The sequence below is a fragment of the Gasterosteus aculeatus genome, chromosome Y (genome assembly GCF_964276395.1).
Source record: "Gasterosteus aculeatus chromosome Y, fGasAcu3.hap1.1, whole genome shotgun sequence".
NCBI classification, from domain to species: Eukaryota; Metazoa; Chordata; class Actinopteri; order Perciformes; family Gasterosteidae; genus Gasterosteus; species Gasterosteus aculeatus.
The window spans coordinates 6,109,595-6,126,828 of record NC_135709.1 but is presented as its reverse complement, the minus strand read 5'-3'; the positions used below and the strand labels follow the sequence as shown (position 1 = coordinate 6,126,828).

Genomic DNA, 17,234 nt, shown 5'->3' with positions numbered 1-17,234 from the left:
TCAGAGGGACGAGTGCACATAATTAGGAGAAAATCCGGTCAATTTTCAAAATAAAACATTTTTCAGAAAAAAAAGCTTTCTGTGGTACGGCCCACGGACCGGCGGTTGGGGACCACTGCTCCAGGCGATGACGTCACCTGTCAAGGGCGTGGCGTTAGCCGGCTGACGCTAACTCGCACATTTAAAGCTGCGTCAATGCTTTCATTCCTCGGGAATGGCGGACTAAAAGTGCCACAATTAAATAAATAAATACACAATCAAATAATTACTTAACGTGTAATTTATTAATTAAAATTAGAAGTAAATACATAAACGTGTACTTAAATGCGTCAATAATTAATTTAACTATTTCCCTATTTACATTTACATTTCAGGATCCTGCGTTGCGGCGCTTCATGAATTACTTAAAAAGATGGGTCAAACTGACCCATCAAAGTCAGTGGGCGGGGCTAACGCGAATCTAGTCTGATCCGTTGCTTTTGTCTGAAGTAGAGTACCTGGATAGAAACATGGAGGATCTCCGTGAACTTTCCAGGAAGTTGGTGAGAGACATTTTAAACTTAGCAGAGGATGTAGAAGCAGGACCTGCTGAATCAGAGCATGTAGCTAGTAAAGCAGAGGAACTTATTGAAGTTGTTGGAGTCATTTCCGTACTTTCTGACGAAGATATCGACCACGGAGTGATTGCAAATCTAGAAGAAGTTGTCCACCGCTTCTCTGGTACCAGGGCGCATCAGGCCCAACACACACAGGGACCAGGGCGTTTGCCCTTTGAGATACCGAGTGCAGTTCTGGAGGATCAAGTTCTTTGTGGAGTTCCCGCAGTTCAAATCGCAGCGATGTTCGGAGTGTCAAAGAGGACCATCAGGAGGCGCATGCAACAACACAGTTTAAGGTATTTACACTAAATTCATGAGATTTCTGTTTATGAATTGCTGCTCTCATACACTCTGAAATAATATGGCGTTTAAGGTAACATTACTTGATGTTGTGTTTTTTTTGTTTCTACAGAAAAACAGATCTCTATTCAGCTGTGAATGATGAGGAGTTGGACCATATTGTAAGTGAAATTCACAGAAGTCATCCAAACACCGGCTACAAGCTAATCCGTGGTCACCTGAATGCAAGAGGTGTGCGTGTTCCAAGTGAGTATAATAATATGGGCATTATTTAAATGTATTTTTAATTCGGAGCTCTGCCCTTTTGAAAGGTGAAGGAAGCCCGCTTATGGAAAGACATCGCCTCTGAGATGTAGAATGTGTATAATAGAAGAGAAACACACATTTCAGGACAGCTGACTTATATCATCAGGATAGACATGTCCTGTGATTTTTAGATTCCTGTTTAATAGAGGTGGAACAATATCTGAGAGTAATACGCTCAGCTGTCCGGATGTTCCTCCCCTCAGTCTCAAGACTGCAAGAGTCTTTACGCAGAGTAGATGCAGAGGGAGTCTACATGAGACGTCTGAGGCTGCGTGTATTAAGGCGACGGCAGTATTTTGTTCCTGGCCCAAACTCTTTGTGGCATATAGATGGCCACCATAAGCTCATCAGGTCCGTGATATTAGCAGATAAACAATTCATCGTTCTAGATGTTTCATTACAATTGTTTTACAATAAAGTTGTATCTTTTCATGTGTTTGCAACAGGTGGAGATTTGTTGTCCACGGTGGGTTGGATGGATTCAGTCGTTTAGTGGTCTACCTGACTGTGGCTGGCAATAAAAGAGCTCATATGGTCCTACAGAGCTTGATCGCCGCTGTTGAGCAGTATGGGCTGCCATCAAGGGTACGGTCTGATAAAGGGGGGAGAATACAGATGTAGCAGAATTCATGATCAGAAGCAGAGGTACCGACAGGAATTCACACATCACAGGCAGAAGTGTCCACAATCAGCGGTAAAGAAATATGTTTGGCAACTAGGCTCACACAACTAACATACCAGTTGAATGTACTTTAGCATATGTCACATAAATTAACAATTTGACAATTTTATCCTAAACACAGAATAGAGAGGATATGGAGAGATGTTTATGAACATGCCCTGGACCTCTTCTATCAGATCTTAACTTCATTGGAAGATCAGGGAACACTGAATCCAGACAATGAAGTCCATCTTTCCGCTCTGCACCGGATTTTATTTCCACTGGTTCAGCAAAGCCTAGACTCTTTTCGAGATGCTTGGAACTTTCACGGTCTGAGAACTGAAAGGAATCTGTCACCACAGCAACTCTGGACAAGTTACACAGAGCAAGGCCCTGAGGAGGATCCTACTGAGGTTAACAATCAACTTTAAAGTCGTTTCTAAAGTATTTCCCCAAAGGAATTATGGGAGGAAAAACTTACTTACTTTAAATGGAACATTTACTATAGATTATTGTCTCTTTAAAATCTCCCATGCTTTTAAAGATCAACCTGTGAGCTGTAGTTTCTACAGTGCATACTACAGCTGTATTATTTTACAAAACTGATTTTAATAACTAACAATTTCTCACTGACTTGGTGACCAAAAATAACAATCTTGTGTAAGGACATGTCAAACTATTTTTAAGTACAAGTTTGATTATGCTTGTCAACTATTCAGATTCCTGAAGAGTATGGGATCGACTGGAACGGACCTCACAGCCTTCATGGAGGCACTGTGTCAGTCCCCGAGGTTCAGCTGGCCCGTGAGCTCTCAGATGAAGAGGTTGCAATTTTGCTAGCTCCAGGAGTTTCTGTTACTGATGCGCGTAGACTATATGTAGAGACTGTGGAAGTGTTATCAAGAATCTTAGACTGATGTCCAACACATGTTTTTATTTGTTGTGTTAGAACAAGCAGTCAAAAACTAAAAGTTTGCTTTCCTTTAAAAAAAAAATATATATATATATGTGCAGAATAAAAATAAAAATAAAAGTCAACAACTGCACAGTGTGTTAATCAAAGTTTTCAAAGACATTGAACATGTGTCAATTCATCTGAACAGTGTAGGCATTGACAATAGGGCTGGGCAATATAGAGAAAATCAAATATCACAATATTTTTGACCAAACACCTCAATGACGATATTGTATGGTTGACAATTGATTCATTCACAAAATATCTTCCACATGTAAATTTCTGATAAATAACCATCATAATGTGGATATAATGACTAAGTGGTTAAAGGCAAATAATAGAACAGCTAGAACAGTCTGGTAAATTCAGAAAATGACACTTTACTGTAATGCAGCCTTTGAAACCAGGAAAAGACTAAACTTACCATGTAACAATATTACTCTATATATATTAATATTGAAATATTGCCCAGCCCTAATTGACATCTGTCTGAAAACTTAAACAAGCCCAAATCCAGTACTTTTTATAGCAGCGACAAGTGCTTTCTCAAAGTCCATGTAGATTTTGAAATGAGCTGGCAGCTTTAGTGTTTCAAAGCATGTGGAGGACGTAGGAAGGGTTTCCTCAGAAGTCTCCACTGTCAGTTCAGGAGGAAGCATCTCCCAGCCAACCCAGAATGTCAGCAGCTGGGCCAGGGTACCTGATGAAGCTAAAAGCCATACAATAGATTGAAGACATTTAGTTCAACTTTATTTGATCATATCTATCCATGAGACATAGAAGCATTTGTAAAGAGAGAAATGAGGTTTATACCTGTTTCAATGAACATCCTTAGAAAGCCAGTGATGCGGCAGGTGGTGTCCAAGTCAAAGTCTTCATCATCACTGTCCTCAACTGGCCATGTAATTTTTTCTAGGAGCATCTTAAAGAAAACAAAAATTGAAAATTTAAAAAGGGAGAACTTATTTTGGTGAAGGACTATGCAGATCACATTATTGGAAAATGAAAAAATAGCCAGCTCAGTCATTGAAAATAGACGTAAAATTCATCAAGTTAAGTCACAAATATAACTAAATTACTGACTTACCTGGGGTGTGAACTGCATTTCAGCCATTTGGGGGAAAAGAAGTGGGACTGGCCTGGATGTCAGCAGGGGCCATACCATCACATCTTTCAGTCCCTTTCTCAACTGTTTAATTTGGCGCATGGTCCTCCCAACGACCTAAGAGACACACCGACCCATATTACAGCCCAAATCCTTAACCCAAATTTGACAAAAGTTGGCACAGTAGAAAAAATGTTAATAAAAGCACAATAAAGTGCCTTATAAAATCCATTAAAACTCTAGTACTTTAACTCTCGTGTTAACATTAACAAGCCAGGGTTCAGAATACATTCTATAATTTCAACAAGTACAGCAATGAATTCTGTCACTTAACCAGCAGGAACTCACTGCATGGAGTAGAAGTTTATTATGTAGCCATCTCCGATTTGTTTTGGTGACTGCCGGAAGATCCCAAGACATGAAAAGATCGGAAACTGTGTCTTTCTGTTCCGGTGTAAGTTCTTCATGTTCAAGCTAGAATAAGGACCATACCATTTATTATATCTGCCCAAGCAATATTTTTTACATGGCAAAGTTTCTTTTAGGTTACATACCAGTTCTATGATGCTCCTGATGTGCAGATCAGGACAGTCTTCAACAACAACAGTAGACATTTCAGGGTCCCCATTGAACAGTACATGAATTACAGCAGGACTTAATCCTGTGACATGGGGACCGTCATGCAAAAAGGTGTGGGCCAACATCCTTCCTGCAACCCGGAAGAGGTTGCTTTCAATAAGTGCCTCTGATGCTGCTGGAAAAAGATGGTCAGGTTCACCCTCAAATAGCAGTGTTCGGCCCATTCCTCCTGTAAAGTACCAAGAGAGCAGGGAATAAAGTCACAACAATTAACCTCTTAAATACATAAAATTACATCATACTAATAGCAGTGCCCGTTGAAAATGTGCCTGTTTGGAACGGGTGATTACTTGGCCTGTGGTATTGCTGCTTGTAGAATTCACTTAAACCAAATTGTAGCCTACTCCAAAATGACTCACAGAAGGACCCCAAACCACTTCAAATGCAACCCCCCTGTATACCCTACTACTGACTTACTGATTTACCTGACACAAAACATTGCCCACCGGCCCTCCGCTTAACAGCACATATCTGCGTTCATCAACCACCAGAACGTGTGCGTGTACTTACCAAGATCCAGACTGAATCCGAACTGGATTTTGGATATGATTGTTGTCATAAAGTACCGCATCACTCCCTCTTCGATAGCAACATCACCTGAAATAAAATACTGATAATAACACAGTGGAAAAAAAGTGGCAGACAAATACAGGTAACTGGATTAGCGAACATTTAACAAGCAAGGGAGAAAAATAGTCAAAATTCTATTGGCTGTAATTCTAGAACAGCATCCTTAATATTGATTATTCCAGATAAGAGTATATTGTGCACAATATTCACATACATAACATTTTTTATCAATTATATAATTTTGTGCATTCCATTCTCCCATTTTCCAATGGGACAATTCCATATATGCTACTTGAGTGGTATAAACTGTACTGATATATATTATATTATATTCTAAACTTTATATTACTTACCAACCAGAGTACAATGAAGTTGACATGCCCATTCTTGCTGCTGTTTATAGAATAAGAGAAGCTCCCGTTCCCGGTCCTCTTCAGACTCCCTTACATCCATCTTCATTCTAAGTGGTTTCCCAGTTGCATGTTCCTTTAGCAGATTCTCTTTGAAAACTTTGGCAGCTTGAGTGGGTTCTTTAATAAGCTTCCATTCTAAACAAACAACAACAAAGTTATCTATTCCAGAGACATATTGTGAGTTGGCACGTTACCTATACATATACATATACCCTCTCACTCTACAGAACAGGAGGAAAATTAGGTTATTTCACTGATAAAACGCGAGACCCAACAGATTAAAAATCTGTCACAACGCTGAGTTGACATAAAAACGGCATTCAACAAAAACTAAATATTAGAAAAATAGAAAAACCCAGGTGCATGTTATTAATTGCCTGTAACTGTATTATCTTATCCAATTATATCTTACAAGTGTTATCTTTCTATTGACTTTTCAGTTACACACAATCTTATAGCAACACTATTGTGATGACACATACCACTGTCTGTTTCTTTGCAATCCAACTCCTCGTTGACAATAACTGCTGGAACTACTGCACTCTCAGCTGATGTTTCAGACCTCACTGGAACACTGTCACTGACTAAGGCTGTCTCACTATCATTTTCTTCCCTTTGGCCTCCCTATTGTTCTCTTTCCTGCATGGGTGTCCTTGAAGTGAACACAATTCAAATGATGGTCATACTGGCTTATTTGTGTGCACAACACTCTAAGAGGACATATTCCCAAAGAAAATGAATATGCTACCCTTGCATTGCTTCAGGAAGTACATACCCATTAGTATGCTAAATGCTAGATGCTAGATGCTAAACGACTGTACTCTGAGAAACTCCAACAACAGTTCTCAGCAAGTGACTCTGCTTCGGTCTGGAGAGGCCTCAAACACCTCACCAACTACAAGCCAAAAAAAACCCACTCCATGAATGACCTCCGCCTGGCAGACGAGCTGAATGAGTTCTACTGCAGATTTGAATAACAATGTCCTGATCCCATCCCCCACAGCTCCACCAACCTGCTGCAGTCCCCCTCCCCTCCCTCCCCCAGCCCATCAGGTGATCACGCCTCTTCAACTATATCACCTTCCCCTCCCCCACCAGCAATGACCCTCTCTATTCTGGAGAGAGACGTTAACCGGCTCTTTAGAAGACTAAATCCCCGTAAGGCAGCCGGTCCGGACTCAGTCTCCCCTCACCCTGAAGCATTGTGCTGACCAGCTTTCTCCGGTGTTCACTGACATCTTCAACACCTCCCTGGAGACATGCCACGTACCAGCCTGCTTCGAGGCCTCCACCATCATCCCTGTCCCCAAGAAGCCCAGGATCACAGGACTCAATAACTACAGGCCCGTCACCCTGACCTCTGTAGTCATGAAGTCTTTTGAATGGCTAGTCCTGTCCCACCTGAAGTCCCTCACCGACCCCCTCCTGGACCCCCTGCAGTTTACCTACAGAGCAAACAGGTCTGTGGACGACGCTGTCAACATGGCCCTCCACTACATCCTCCAGCATCTGGACTCCCCAGGAACCTACGCCAGGATCCTGTTTGAGGACTTCAGCTCTGCTTTCAACACCATCATCCTGTCTCTGCTGCAGGACAAACTCTCCCAGCTGCACGTGCCCGACTCCACCTGCAAGTGGATCACAGACTTCCTGTCTGACAGGAAGCAGCACGTGAAGCTGGGGAAACATGTCTCAGCCTCTCAGACCATCAGCACCGGTTCCCCCCAAGGCTGCGTTCTTTCCCCTCTGCTCTTCTCCCTGTACACCAGCTGCACCTACAGTCACCAGTCCGTCAAGCTCCTGAAGTTTGCGGATGACACCACCCTCATTGGACTGATCTCTGGTGGGGATGAGTCCGCCTACAGGTGGGAGTCTGACCATCTGGTGTCGTGGTGCAGTCAGAACAACCTGGAGCTCAACGCTCTAAAGACACTGGAGATGGTTGTGGATTTCCGGCGGAACAGAGCCCCACCCTCCCCCATCACCCTGTGTGACTCCCCCGTCACTATTGTGGATTCCTTCCGTTTCCTGGGCTCCATCATCACCCAGGACCTCAAGTGGGAGCTGAACATCAGCTCCATCACCAAGAAGGCTCAGCAGAGGTTGTTCTTCCTGAGGCAGCTGAAGAAATTCAACCTGCCAAAGAAGATGATGGTCCACTTCTACACGGCCATCATCGAGTCCATCCTCTGCTCCTCCATCACCGTCTGGTACGCTGCAGCCACAGCCAAGGACAAGGGCAGGCTGCAGCGTGTCATCCGCTCTGCAGAGAGGGTGATCGGCTGCAATCTGCCGTCCCTGCAGGACTTGTTCGCTTCCAGGTCTCTGAAGCGTGCTAAAATGATCGTGGCCGACCCCTCTCACCCCGGAGAAAACTGTTTGTGCCCCTTCCATCTGGCAGGAGGCTAAGGTCCATCAGGACTAAGACCTCCCGCTACACGAACAGTTTCTTCCCGTCGGCAGTCGGGCTCATCAACAGAGCCCGGTCCCCCACTGACTGACTATAACACTCCACCGGTCACTCCCCTTCACACTGCACATGTCACTTTAACTGCAATTCATCACTTTGTCGTCACTCGTCACTTTGTCACTTGTCTGTTACTTGTTCGTTAGTGCACTTTATGCTTAATATTTTTCTTTTTAACTTTTTAATATTTAAAATTTTTAACTTTATTCCCTTGTTTTATACTAACCCATAGCCTTAGCCTTATTCTACTAACCCATTCCATTAGCATTTCATTCTACTTTATTTTATTACTTGTGCACTGTTGTCTTGTCTGTCTACTGTCGCGCACTAACCGCCAAGACAAATTCCTTGTATGTTTGGCATATTTTGGCAAATAAATGTTTCCTGATTCCTGATTCCTGATTGCAGCTCAATCTGTGGAGCTTCATCTCTGAAAAGGGAACTTCCTTCTGACAAGTGATGCAGAAGATGACTCGGCCAGAGGCAGGACGTGAGCTCTCCTAACAACAACAAATGGCTTTTAATTAATGATTAAAAGTCACCAGTAATCTTTTTTTTTGATTATGTATTAAACTAGGTCTCTGTAAATGTATGTACACAATCTAAGGGTAGATCCTGTTGAAGTGGACGTATGTAGATTGTAGCCTGTCCAATCATCCTCGATGGATCTTTCAGATAGGCAAGGGTGTATCCAGTGATGGGACACTGAAGCAATGCAAGATTTCGACTGTGAGTATCCTACAAGTTTTACAAATTCAAACCTCCCCCTTGTTGGATATTCGGAAACACTTCCATCAGTTTATTTGTTATAACCATGGGATCGTGGTCATTCCCTGGAGAAAAACAAACAAAATCATAACTCACCTCACCTTAAATTAAGAAAATAAGCCTGTGATAACTATTATTCACACTATTAAAATCAATTACGTTTGAGTCACTATAAAAATAAATGCAAATAATTTCAATAAACACTACACAATTTTTTTGTTTTGGTAAATGCCTAGTTTCGCACTGACCTGAAAAAGTCCTGAAGTAAGAAGTTCAACTTTGAACAGTACGCTTGGAATTTTATCCGCATTGTGGTCAGCCAAACAACAGACAGTGTGTGTGTAGCTTCTTCAGCTAACTTGGACTTGTGCTGGTCGTCTCGACATATTCCTTCTGGCTCCAATGTTATATGGCGCAAAGAGCCTTGCTACCTCCGCTGCAACACAGAAAAACGTCACCGCTCAATGGTCACCAGTCAGCTAAAACAGCCTCTACTTCTATCTGGAGATGCTCAAACCAGGTAACACCATTAGCAAACTGGCTGGTTTTATGCTCCCCCAATTAACAATGAACGTGTCACGCACGAAACATCATAATACCACATACAAATACATTTTCGAGTCGATCTAATTTAACCCACACGTGTGTCCCGAATCATTAATTAGTAACACACCTGGTTAACATGAAATTACTTAGCTTACCTTGGACAGGTGTACGTGATTGAGCGGCCGGTATCTGCTGTGACTGAGCTGCCGGAGCCGTTGGACTTCTGCTCAGAGCTTCCTCAATCAAATTCGCTGCTTCTCTCAGCAGCTCTGGGCAACTTTTTGACAATCTGTCCTGCATCTCGCACGGCGTCTGCGTCCTTGGTCATTGGGGCTAGCAGGACCGCGTCATCTCCTTAATTTTTAGCCGTTGCAATGAAAGTTCTGTTTAACAGCGTATCCAAACCAACGTAGAGGTGAATAGCGCCACCCAGTGTATTGGAATGTGTTCAGTAGCTCTGCATCAATCCATTATCTGGAATTGATTTGTCTTGACTTGATGGACAGGATAACCAATCAGGCGTTAGGTTCCGCCTTCGTACTTTTGATGGGTCAGTTTGACAGTTTTAAGTAATTCATGAAGCGCTGCAACGCAGGATCATGAAATGTAAATATAAATAGTGAAATAGTTATATATGCATTTTACATACAATGAATCGCTATTTTAATTAATTAATGTCACATTTAATTACACTTTTATTTATTTAATTCTAATTTTAATTAATTAATGACACATTTAAGTAATTATTTAAAGGTGTACTGTGTTTAATTGTGGCACTTTTAGTCCTCCATATTCCGCTTGTTAGTCTTGTACATAATGGAGCTGGTATGGTGAGTACGTTTTTCAATGCAATATGCTTGATATAATATCGGTAGTTTTCATGACAGTTCAGAATAATATTAGCGAGCAAGCTAGTTAGCGCCCCAGTGCCGTGGGGGGACTAACTGGCAGCCAGCTATGCTAACCACTGTTAGCTGAATCACCTAGCTAACGTTACAGTAACGGCGTGTATTAAACGTGCGGTGTGTTACTGTGCTGCATCTTTAGTTTAGTTACTGGGGAGACGAAACGAGAGCGCTGCACCACCATAACATTATCTTACACTATAGCTGGAGGCTGTAATATGAACGATAAGTTAACTCTGGCGTTGTTTATGTCGACCGAAGTGTGCGTTGATTTAATAACGTAACAAGTTAAGCATCTTAACAACTTTAGTTAGATTGTGTTAGAAATCCCTTTAATGTCTTTCTCCGTAGCAGGTTGTTTATTGCACTACTAACTTTACGTTAATAAAGCATAAACTAAAAATGTGTGTATTGTAACGTTATTTGTTTACATGTGTGAGTCTAAATTAATACTCCTAATAACATTATGCAACAATTAAGATCCGATATTTTGAATGTCCTGTATCGACATTCATTCAGAGTGTTGTATTCAAAAATGAAGAAACGCTGGACGGACAGAGGTCATCTCAGATCAAAAGGTTAAATCAAATGTATTTAATAAAAGAGATGGTGTTGTGGTAAGAAGAACATCTCAGCTGAGGAGCCGCTGGTCTCAGCAACCAACGGGCTCCAGGTCAGTCATTTTGACCATCCCTAGTGCCCGTCTGTCGCCTCCACCAGCGAATTCGAGAACAATGGTTCCTACAGGTATTTATAACAATGTTTAAAGGTGTGAAAGTTAGTGTCCACACCTCTGGGAGTGGTCTTCTGGTGAGTTCAATGTAACTCGGATTTCGAATGATCCTTAGTCAATATCAGTTGTTGTTCAAGTATTACATGCATGCATTCCAGTTGATTACATTACATCAAATACAATCATAACTACATTGGTATTATTCTATTACAGTTGCAGAATTACGATGGTTTTACAATATTGTCATTACTTTATTGATTACACAGTTTCAAAATCATTGCTGTATTCTGGTGTACACTATACGCATTTTATTAATTTTATGAACCGGATCGTCAATTTGTTTCTAATATGCTACTAGAGCCACTTGTGACCCTGGATATCATTTGCACAAGAAGAAAATATATAAATACAAAAACGTAACGTTAGACCGATTTCGTAGTACATGTCCGTACATTTTCGGACTCCTTTTCTTTTGTTATCGGCCAATGTTTACATTCTTTTAGATCAGATCTGGGCATTGTACGGCCCGCGGGATGATTCTGACCGGCCTGCGAAAGACTACATGATTTAGAAAAAAAAACATATTTTCTAACTAAAACCGCATTGCTTTTATTTTGAAGCCCATTTATTCTCACGGTGCACGCAATCGTGCACGTCAACTGTGCACGTGAAATGCGTGTGATTGACAACCTGTCTTCCCTCCGGGTTACCCCTGAACTCTCTACCTTCTGTTTCAAACAAAAATGAACTACTATTACTTTGTGTTTGGTGTGTTTGGTTTGTGGGGAGCATGTCGCCGTGTTTAAAGAGTACAATTTGAAACGGCTTTACGAGACCAAACATGGCGATAAATACAAAAACTTGACTGATGCTGAACGAGTGCGCACATCAATGGATTTACTAGCAAAGCTGGATGAACAACAAGGCTGTTTTACAAAGCTGCATGCAGCCAGAGATGCAGCGACCAGAACTATGGAATGCAGCTCTGTCTCATTGGCCCATACCAGGAAAGTGGGCCAAAACGGCAAAAAACAGGTATTTATTTTAGTTTAAATTCCTCCTTTTGAGCTCACATATTAAAGCCCAAAGTGAATAAATGCATCTACATCCGTTTTCTTCCACAATAGTTGGTGCCAGTGCATGCCTTGAATTACGGTGTTGAGTGTCTGAGCAGCAGTGAGGCTTGCCATCTGTGGACTGAGACGTTGCTCCACTCCAGCACCGTATCCTCCTAGGTAAGAAAAGAGAAACTCTTTATTTCCCTTACCGGCAATCCAATTCTTTCTAAATTCAAGGAGAAATACTCTCCGGTCCAATGTAAAAATCCTTTAGTCTTTACATTTTCAATATAATTGCCAGGAAAATAGTCAAAATAATATTTATGTGGGTAAGGAAAATGGGAATTTGTTTCTTCTTCCTCATGTGCTTTATCTTGCAATAAAAACGGGGGAATAAAGCACATAATGACATGTTGGAATTGATCACAGGTCCCCCACAGTTAGGGTGGAATGCCTAAGCACTGGTCTAACAACACAGACTTACAACTGGAGGGTAAACGGAGGTTTTATATAACACCATGTGGCATTCCCCAAACGTGTACAGATGGCGTTGGGGTGGGCTGCAAAACACTCTGTAATTGAAGAAAGGCACTGTTGAGTTAAAGCGTATCTTCCATGTTGGAGTGGGAGGCATGAAAGGAGACTAGGGATGAGAATTGATAAGATTTTAACGATTCCGATGCCTTATCGATTCCTGCTTATCGATTCGATTCCTTATCGATTCTTTTATGGATTACCTGATCGACTACACCCAATAAAGGCAAATTGCTTCACACACTGAGTGGTTATGATCACTTTTGAGGAGTTTACCTTGGACAGAAAGAGATGACGCGCCGACGTTAGCTGAGCTGCTGCATGTATCGAACACATAACATTCCTGTAATTTAATTCCATGCTGTGTGTTCAAATGCTTATTCATATTTGTTGAATTTCCTTCCTTCGACGAAATAGACTTTTTACACAGGTTACAAGTGGCGTAGGGGTCATTTTGTCACGTGAAATAGAGCCAAACTTTAGAACGCTTCTGCCTAGTTGCCATGTTTGCTGCAGTCTGAAGAAGAAACTAAAAAAGTTTGCGCATGCGCAACGCCACAGAGGACCGTTAGCAGAACCGTTAAAGAATTTGGCTGACGATTCCAAACAATCGGTTCACTAGGAACCGGTTCTAAAAAAGAACCAGTTCTCAATTCCCATCTCTAAAGGAGACGTGGAAAACAAGCTTTTCTTACCTCCCACTCAAGATTGTAACAAGACTAACAAATTGTAGCACTTAAATTGTACTTGTAACGTCACTCATCTATAGCAAATTGTAAATTGGCTTAATTGAGGAAATTGCACTTTCTTGTTTCTTGTTCTCCTGAGTTTGTACCCTATGCTTGAATGCACTTATTGTACGTCGCTTTGGATAAAAGCGTCCGCTAAATGACATGTAATGTAATGTAATGTAACAATGTCGACAAATCAACACAGACTAATGACTGTGTAAGCACTATGAATGGGACTGTGATGTGAAGGTCACGATGTGCACGCTCCTTAGACCTTGTCCCTTTCTCCGTGCATCTCTCACCCTCCCGCTCTGTCTCTGCAGCTCACATCAATGCGCACACTTCAAAAAAGCTTTGCTGAGGAGGCTGCCTGACGACTGGAAACAGAACGTCTCCTGTGGCTTCAAGTGAGTGTCCTCACAACAGATGTGTGCAGAATATAAGGATCGGCCTAATCACCCCTGTATGAGTCTTCTAGTTTTAGTGTTAACGTGTCATCTCTGTATTCAGTCAGTAGCTCAACAATGCTAGCCTTTTTTCCAGATGGCTACTATCACCTTTGCTTTCGTCATTTCATTGAATATTACTATCAAAGTAGAGTTTGGTGATATCTCCTTTCCATTCACAGGCCGTCCAAGTCCCTGAATATTCTGCACCATCTACTGAAAAAGCTCACTGGGTAAGTTGTTTTACTGCTGAGCTCCTTCACACTCACTATTTTGACAGTAGCAAATAGGAAAATTGGAGTTGATAGTCCATCAGGACGTATGAAAGCCGTATCTTGGGAATGTCTGGAGGGAATTTATTCAAAAGAACTTTCACTCGGACATGTGGTTGAGCAGATTATTTTGTTGCTCAAAAGTCACTGTGACTTCATCAAATAATAAACAATAAATAAAGCTCATGATAATATGACATAAATCTTTAGTAGGATCGAGTGAGGACGTTGGACGCGGAAGTAAAACTCATCTTGACTGGTTCCTGCAGGCATACAACCGACAGGCAGTATTTGTAGTTGGGAAAGCATTCCCTTGTCTCAGGTGTCCGGGCCGCCTGATGTCTCGCAGCCTGCGGCTGAAGACATGATATAGTTTGCCATTTGTATGGGAGGGTCACACGATTACTCAGCGACACATAATACATGTGTCACCTTCTGCTTTCTTAAGGCTTTGCTCCTCTGCACAGGAAGAGAATGCTGCGTGTTTCAGTGTGTGGGCTCTGACTTCAACAAACCCTCAATGACTTCATTTGGTTTCGTAGGTTGGAGGAAGGACGGTACCTGATTGCACACAAGGCGGGAGAACCATTCGCCACCCTATTAAAAGCGGCTAATGGGAAAGCGAGTCGGGGGGCGTACGACCTGCAGAAGCTCCACAACTCAGTCCCCCGTCCCCTGGCCCCCGGGCTCGTGCCCTGGATACCTGTCGATCCAGCTGTGGTCATGTCCTTCCACAAGAAGCACAGGCGTGTTCCCTGCAAATTTTCACCAAAGCTCCTCGGACAAGTGTGTAGTGAACTTGCGTCACCAGCGTTGAAAGATGAAACGGTAAAAAAAGAAAAGAAAACCGCCCTGGAGGTCATGAGCCGACAACTGAGCTGACAGATTGGACAAATAGGAGTTGCTTATTGTTTAATACCTAGAAAGTCCACAAACACAGGGATTCTCTAAAAGCTAGAGATAGATGACTTCTTCTTCACAGGCTGAACCAGCAGACTCACCAGCCCGCGACTAAAAGCACTAACTAAAGAGAGCAAAGATTAGGGGAGCAGACTCCGCCATATGGTATAATTTAACACAGGCGTCCAATGAATGACTCAAATGTATTTCCACTGCTTTTAACTTGACTGTTAAACGGAAAAAGGCAAATGTTTTGCAGCAAGTTCTCAACAGGGCATTTTGATTTTCAACGTTTGACACAGGACCCTCCTACTTCTGAGAATGACCAATACACAAAGAACTTGATGGTATTTACATTTAAAATCATTTTACCTTCCTTTATCCTACAAGAAGGCCAATCCAAAGACGGGGTTTGTAACCAATCAGGTGTAGAGACCATGTGACTGGCTCCGCCCCCTTACTGTCAGAAAGAACAACAGCGAGCGCGTAGAAAACTCCTTTGAGCGCGAACAGAGACTCTCCTCGCGAGCGAGCAAATAACTTGCTTGAGACGGACTTTTGCTCGCGTGAGACGGAGTTTGTACCTTTTCCCCCTGCAGACCAAGAGAGCAGAACCGTCCCTTATTGTGGACTATGAAAAGATTGACGAAGATGCCAGAGTAAGTTACCCATTTTCACTTCAGGTATGAGATTGAAAATATGTTGATTTTATAAACGTATATCTCATACAGAATAAATAGGTCACTTGAAAGGTTTGCTAAAAATGTCCAAATGAGTTTTTAAAACATTGGTCGTTTTGAGCTCATTCTTAAAAAAAACACATTTTATTTTGGCCCCTTGATATTTAACAGTAATGGAAACTCTTCTATGCCACAGAGTGAAAAGTGTTTTTTGTTGGTATTTCATTGATTCAACTCAGGCCCTCTATGAAGCCGGGGTGAAGATAAAAGGAACCGATGTGCCAACCTGGATCGCCATCATGTCTGAGAGGAGCGTACCCCACCTGCAAATGGGTAAGAGGCTGCTGTGGTTTGATATCGTTGTTCCCTAATTGTGGATTTTTCTTGTAAATGGTTCTTGTAAATTTGAAAAATCCCCAATCACTTTTAAATGCCCTTTTTTTACCCCCTCTGCCTGTTTAGTGTTTGAAAGGTACAAGAACTACAGCCCCTACATGCAGGAGAGCATTGTGAAAGAAGTTAAAGGAGACCTGCAAAAGTCCTTCCTGGTGCTAGGTACACAAATCTGTTATCAATAAGTCCCATTATTAATACATTACACTCCGTTCATTACATGTAGGCCGGGTGTTGTCTGAATCACTTCTAAAATTACAAAAGGTCTTCTGTCAAATAAAATGTGTTATTGTTATTTATCTGTTCTTTCTCTTGTTCCAGTTTAGTGCTTTGAAAACAAACAGCTATACTTTGCCAGCAAACTGAATGAAGCCATGAAGGTAGTTACTGTTCTGTTTTGTTTCTTCTCGCTGAAATGTGGCTATTTTGAGGATCTTTCTTTCTTTTAGAACAGATGTAAGAAGTACATCTTGCGTTTGAAAAGTGCAATTTTGCTGCAGGAACACATAATCCAAAGTGGGCAGAAGTTCTCTTACCACAGCGTTGCATCAGCTGCTGTAGTGAAGTTGAAAGTGTGTAACTTGTAAGCGCTGACTTGTGCTCGGCTGCTCAGAGCAAAGGCGCCAAAGAGAAGTCAGTAACCAGAATCATCGTGTCGCGCTGTGAGGTGGACCTGAAAAAGATCTGCTCCAAATACAAAACTAACTTTTGAGAGTCTCTGCAGAAGACTATTCTGGTGAGTGATTTATTCAGGTGACCTTTTACTGATTCACGGTCTGTTGTCATGCAGCCGCTCTGACCCGCTCTGTTTCTGCAGGAACACACCAAGGGAGACTACCAGAAGGTGCTGCTCGGCCTGTGTGGACCAGAAGAGTGAAATGAATCACCCGTATCAAAAGGGCCTCACTGCGCACCTCTGGAAAGGAGAACTCGAAAAGTGAACTCCGACTTGATATCTGACTTGGAAAAAACTGTATGGAAAAAGCCTGAACTTCTTTTCCTGCGCACATATAAATGCGACGTTCAAGGAGATGAGTTTGTATCTCGATAGATGAAGAATCTGTATTAAAGCTTACTTTTGTTACGCCAAAGAAGCCTCTTTGTTGGAGTATCGGTCCTCACTTTCTCTATGTCCATTTAGTTCATAGTACATTGTTGTGTGTTGATAACGTAGATGACCTCTAGAGAGCGCTGTAGTAAAGCAAAAGCACACTGCTGTGTCTCTTGCTTTACTCATGATATCTTCATATCTG

The 17,234-nt window shown here is 42.0% G+C and overlaps 2 protein-coding genes, 1 long non-coding RNA gene and 1 pseudogene across 5 annotated transcripts; 3 read left to right on the top strand and 1 right to left on the bottom strand.

Moving 5' to 3' along the window:
- Positions 1-501: 501 nt before the first annotated feature.
- Positions 502-2,904, top strand: LOC120812185 (uncharacterized). 2 transcript variants are annotated; one of them, XM_040167989.2, is made up of 6 exons: positions 502-895; positions 1,012-1,145; positions 1,409-1,556; positions 1,652-1,899; positions 2,009-2,279; positions 2,586-2,904. In XM_040167989.2, the coding sequence occupies exons 1-4, from the start codon at positions 510-512 to the stop codon at positions 1,824-1,826; spliced, it is 843 nt and encodes a 280-aa protein (XP_040023923.2). In that variant the 5' UTR covers positions 502-509; the 3' UTR covers positions 1,827-1,899; positions 2,009-2,279; positions 2,586-2,904. The 2 variants fall into 2 exon arrangements, 1 of the variants encoding a protein (XP_040023923.2); XR_013454585.1 differs by lacking the exons at positions 1,409-1,556; positions 1,652-1,899; positions 2,009-2,279 and having other exon boundaries at positions 761-895; positions 2,586-2,861.
- A 1,032-nt stretch (positions 2,905-3,936) lies between these two features.
- On the bottom strand, positions 3,937-4,726 carry LOC120812178 (uncharacterized). The gene is made up of 3 exons (XR_013454788.1): positions 4,481-4,726; positions 4,275-4,400; positions 3,937-4,043 (listed from the first exon to the last, which is right to left on the bottom strand). It is a non-coding gene; the product is annotated as an uncharacterized LOC120812178 (long non-coding RNA).
- Positions 4,727-10,145: 5,419 nt separating this feature from the next.
- LOC120812654 (little elongation complex subunit 2-like) lies at positions 10,146-15,094 on the top strand. The gene is made up of 4 exons (XM_040168801.2): positions 10,146-10,159; positions 13,614-13,697; positions 13,919-13,969; positions 14,551-15,094. The coding sequence occupies exons 1-4, from the start codon at positions 10,146-10,148 to the stop codon at positions 14,888-14,890; spliced, it is 489 nt and encodes a 162-aa protein (XP_040024735.2). The 3' UTR covers positions 14,891-15,094.
- A 62-nt stretch (positions 15,095-15,156) lies between these two features.
- Positions 15,157-16,996, top strand: LOC120812841 (annexin A2-like; annotated as a pseudogene). The gene is made up of 7 exons (XR_013455263.1): positions 15,157-15,166; positions 15,422-15,567; positions 15,828-15,921; positions 16,051-16,143; positions 16,303-16,361; positions 16,595-16,717; positions 16,799-16,996. The product of XR_013455263.1 is annotated as an annexin A2-like (transcript).
- The last annotated feature ends 238 nt before the right edge of the window (positions 16,997-17,234 follow it).

Bases quoted from the DNA above. Each gene is read 5' to 3' on its own strand.
- LOC120812185 (XM_040167989.2), top strand. From the start codon at position 510: ATGGAGGATCTCCGTGAACTTTCCAGGAAGTTGGTGAGAGACATTTTA. The intron at 896-1,011 runs GTATTTACACTA...TTGTTTCTACAG, and splicing joins ATGCAACAACACAGTTTAAG to AAAAACAGATCTCTATTCAG. The intron at 1,146-1,408 runs GTGAGTATAATA...TCCTCCCCTCAG, and splicing joins AAGAGGTGTGCGTGTTCCAA to TCTCAAGACTGCAAGAGTCT.
- LOC120812654 (XM_040168801.2), top strand. The intron at 13,698-13,918 runs GTGAGTGTCCTC...TTCCATTCACAG, and splicing joins AACGTCTCCTGTGGCTTCAA to GCCGTCCAAGTCCCTGAATA. The intron at 13,970-14,550 runs GTAAGTTGTTTT...TTGGTTTCGTAG, and splicing joins CTACTGAAAAAGCTCACTGG to GTTGGAGGAAGGACGGTACC.